General features: G+C 37.4%; 1 protein-coding gene across 1 annotated transcript; it reads right to left on the bottom strand.

The window, feature by feature from the left end:
- Positions 1 to 878: 878 nt before the first annotated feature.
- On the bottom strand, positions 879 to 2,540 carry LOC116010964 (putative UPF0481 protein At3g02645). The gene has a single exon (XM_031250456.1). It carries the CDS (start codon positions 2,538 to 2,540, stop codon positions 879 to 881), a length of 1,662 nt encoding a protein of 553 aa, XP_031106316.1.
- Between the last annotated feature and the right edge of the window lie 2,045 nt (positions 2,541 to 4,585).

The raw sequence follows: 4,585 nt of genomic DNA, 5'->3' as shown, positions 1-4,585 counted from the left end.
CATAATCCTCGGAGTGCGACATCATGGTCAGATCCAGTGTGGCGTGCACCGTTGCGCTCGTGTCCGGGAGCTACGCGGACACCTCCGACGGAGCGCTACCATCAACACCAACTGCCATATTCACCTGCGTCGGTGGTTGATTGGAGTACCGGCGGTAGCAGTAGATCGACGTATGACCGTGTGACCTGTAGATTTGGCATCGGGGTCATCCGCCTCGCCCACGTCCCTGGCCTCTGTGACCTTAATTTTTCATCTCAAACGCTTAATTTTTGACTACTTTTCAATGATAAAATAATTGACGATTTCAATTTATTTATCCTATACACAACTAATGTAGCAGTTATTTTCTTTTTGAGTAATATTGATTCGGTTATAATGTAGTATTTGTTCATAGAACTCACTCCCATCTATGTGGGAGTGTAAACCGGGTGCCACTAGATCACAAGGTCTTTGGCGTAACAGTTATTTTCTAATTAACTTAATAACAAGCAAAGTGGGTGAAGAAGATTTAGAACTTGTATTGTAAATATGGGTTAGTTTTGTGCTTAAACAAATTATCACAGTTTTGACTTTTGAACTTCTTGAACTATTATTATTATTGTTTAAAAAGAAAATTATCTATATTGATGCGCACATGATCGATATTATTAATAGATATATTAATATGTTAAATACTTAGATCATCACTTTTACTAGTATATATCAAATTAAATACCTCCAACTACTCCTCTTTATTATTTTATAATTATTGCATTTGCATTATGGTTACAACACAACTTTGAACAAGTAAATAATATTGAGACAATTAAATATTGTAATGTGACATATGATCAAATGTACATTTACTGTTATGTCCTTATTGAACGTACAAAGATGGATTAGGGGGTAGAATTATCTATATTAAATAAACGAGGGCAGCTATAAACCGAACAAAAGGATTGTATGCTCAATAGCAACAACAGCAAAATGGTTGCCAGCACGGTGAGAATCCTCCAAGAGCCATACACATATGACCTCATAAATTTCCCTGCCTTAACCTTCCACCTACCATTGTAGTACTTATTCACATCTTCAATCGTCTTGTCTATTAAGGGCACTTTCGTCAATCTAATAGATTTGCTCATTCCATTCCATAGGTTTGCCACTTCTTCGTCATTCTTCAAATGGTTCAAAAGAATCCCTTTCTCCCTAAGAATCTTGGTATCCTTTTCGGAGTCGATAATCCCATTCATTAACTCGGTGTAACGGGAAAACACTAACGGTCCACTAGCAATGCACGACTCGTACGCAACCATGTTTCTCAACACGAATTGTGAGTTTACGTCTAAATTGATCACAGGGAGATTGAGCGTTGTAGTTTTCGAGTCAAAAGAAATACTCAGAATCCCTGAATCCGTAGGTAAGAATCGAACTCCTGACTTTACGAGCTTGTACACAGATGGAATGCTTATCTCTTCCACCAATGGAGGTCTTTTGGAACTGTTATCATCATCATCTGACTTTTTGCTTCCTTGGGTGCCCGGAGATAAGCGGCGTTTCAAGCTTTTAACTCCGGGGAGACCACCAATAACGTCCCATGGTAAATTCACAATTACCCTAAAAACACGCACCGGTGCACTCTTAACCTTGGAAAGAATCTTCCAAATTTCTTGAACGAGCCTCTTGAGATTGGTGGTGTCACCGAGGGATTTATCTTTGTCTTCTCCATCATCTTCATAGGCAATATTTCCACTGCTTAGCCCTTCTAAATCTCGTGATGATTCTTGGCATGGCGCGTCCATATCCGGGACCATTGCTTTGTACAGAAAGTCAAGCAAATGCGCACAGCTGTCTAGTGGGACTTTGGCCATGTCTTCTTCCGACACATTCACAAACGGCGAAAGATCTTTGCACAGCCCCGACAACATCGTAAGCAACATGTCGGCGGCGGATTCGGGAGAGGAGGAGGATTCCCATTCCAAGACTTTCCTTAAAATAAACAATGGGATTTGATTCTCCAGCATTATAATATCCCTTAACATGACATTGTGGGCCGATTTCCTCCCGGAAACATCGACCATATGCGACATCCTGGTGGGGAGTCTAGCAAAAGCCTTGCCTTGTTTGACCGCGTAAACGCGGAGAAATTCTAGCAAGAAACACGCGTCCATCACCACCATCCACGCCAAAGTATCGTCGTTAATACTCAAGTACTTGTCGTACGAGGCTCGAATCCTGGGCACGCTAAGTTTCCTGAGCTCATCGACGAGGTCTTGAAATTTGCGGCCGTCGGCGAGGTTTTTGGAGAAGCGCTTGGCTGCGTCGAGTTTGTATTTCTCCATCTCGTAGAGCTCCGGGCGCCAGTAATGGTAAGGGCCGATGGCTATCTGGTGGGGCGTGTAGGAAAGCGGATCGGAAAGCATTAGGATTTTGGGGACGTTGAAAATGGTGGCCGGAGTTTCGTCGTCTTCTTCGAATTCTTGGATGAATGATTCTTTGATTTGGATAATCCATCGAGTTTCGTCTGGATTGGAGGCCATGGATGCTGGGAATATTGACATGTTCGCTGCACTCGCGTTCTGGGAATATCTTCTGCCAATTCAAAGAAGATAATATAATATGAATGGCTGCTTATCCGGTGTGCCAATGTTAACTTCAACAATAATGGCAAATTAAGTCTATGGACCGGGGTCCACCTTGTAAGTGGTCACAGTCCAAGTGAGTCTGAAATATAGAGTTAATTTACTGATGCACAAAGAGTCAACAATTGCCTCCACTGAGGCTCGAACCACTCCCATCATTCATATGGGAGTGTAAATTAGGACACCAAGTACCACTAGATCACAAGGTCTTTGGCATCTATCGGTCTTCTTAGTTTCATTGGATCAGCTATATCAGGGCCTCTATTAACTTTAATAATAATAATAATATCTGGGATCTATTAGTTTCTTAAAACGATGTATTCAATTCAATCTTACTTTCATAGATTTTTAAAGATTTTTATGTACTTTGAAAAGTTTAATTAGAGATTCAATTCAAACTTTTAGGAAGTCTTTAAAATATGACAATATTCATTTAAGAGTATTAAAAGTCCATGGTATTGGTTTTCAAAAAAAAAAAAAAAGTCCATGGTATTGGATATGGATTGTTAAAAACTGGGTGGTATTAAAAAACAGGAATAATGGTCAGATAGGTCACTCAATTGTACACCAAACTGCAATTAAGCTATCAAATTTAAAAAAATGCAATTGGGTCATCGAACAACACAAACTCATGCAATTTAACCCAAGATCACCTATTTACCTGAAAGTATGCTGACATGGCGGTTACCTGTTTTAAAAATAATTTTAAATAAATAAATAAATAATTAAAAAAAAAAAAAGAACTGCCGGCCAGAGACGAATCGTATGCGGCCGGCTTCGTCTCCATGGTTGGAGACGAAGAGCTTCGTCTCCATGGCTAGGAGATGAAGGTCCCTTCCAATTCGTCCCCCGGTCTCTGGCCATAGAGACGAAGCCGGCCGGAGACGATTCGTCTTTGGCTGACAGTGATCTTGCTTGTTTTTTGTTTCTTTTTTAAATTAATTATTTTATTTAAAAGTATTTAAAAAAAATTATTTTAAAATAGGTAAATATGTCATTTTGGATTAAATTGCATGAGTTTGTGTTGTTTAGGGACCCAATTACTTTTCCTTAAGTTCGATAGCCTAATTGCAGTTTGGTGTGTACTTAAGTAGCCTATTAGACCCTTATTCCTTAAAAAAATTATGAGCTTTTACAACCTTTTCTTTAAAAGACTTTTGTAAACTTTTTCCCACAACTATAAATGTTTTCCTTCCCTATCTAAATTCTATTTATTTTGGGTTCATTGTTAAAATGAAGATATAGAGTAAACTATTAATTTATTAAAATTTAAAGTTTATAGTTTCATTTAGTTAACAATATGCTATGCTAGTTCGTTTATGATCATTTACTGACTAAAATTATAAGATCATATCAATTTACTCAACAAATCATTAGATAGTTACTATTGATTTTTCTTTGCACCCAAACAAATTATTGTTAAACATATAATGCAGTCTCCTAATTACCACTTAATTTATCAGATGGTAGCTTTTGAACAGTCCAATAGCCAAAAGTTGACCTTCCATCCCAAGTCGATGAGGCCCTAATTGTTATTCTAGCGTGGTCCTAACTAGTATTTGTCACTTGGCAAAGACTTTGATAGTTCAATAGAAAAACGTAATAATAAATCAGGAAAACGACTCTTTTGGTTAGTAGTTAGAAGAAAAATAAAAAGTACAAATTAATTTATCTATTTTTTTAATGTTATTTGTAGTTATGGGTCACACTTGTGTGACACCGTCTCATGAATCTTTGTTTGTAAGACGGGTCGGGTCAATATGCAAATGTAATACTTATACTATCAAATGTAATACTAATTAGGAATAAATTAAAGTGTTTGTTACTTGTAAGGTAAAACATAATATTTTTTTTAGTACAAATGTGATATTTTTTTTCTTTATAAGTAACAAACACTTTATTCTTAATTAGTATTACATTTGCTAGTATAAGTATTATATTTGAATATTGACTCAACCCGTTTC

Source organism: Ipomoea triloba, chromosome 2 (assembly GCF_003576645.1).
Source record: "Ipomoea triloba cultivar NCNSP0323 chromosome 2, ASM357664v1".
Classification (NCBI taxonomy): Eukaryota; Viridiplantae; Streptophyta; class Magnoliopsida; order Solanales; family Convolvulaceae; genus Ipomoea; species Ipomoea triloba.
This window is presented reverse-complemented; position numbering and strand designations above follow the sequence as displayed.

Coding starts and splice junctions, on each gene's coding strand:
- LOC116010964 (XM_031250456.1), bottom strand. CDS start 2,540: ATGTCAATATTCCCAGCATCCATGGCCTCCAATCCAGACGAAACTCGA.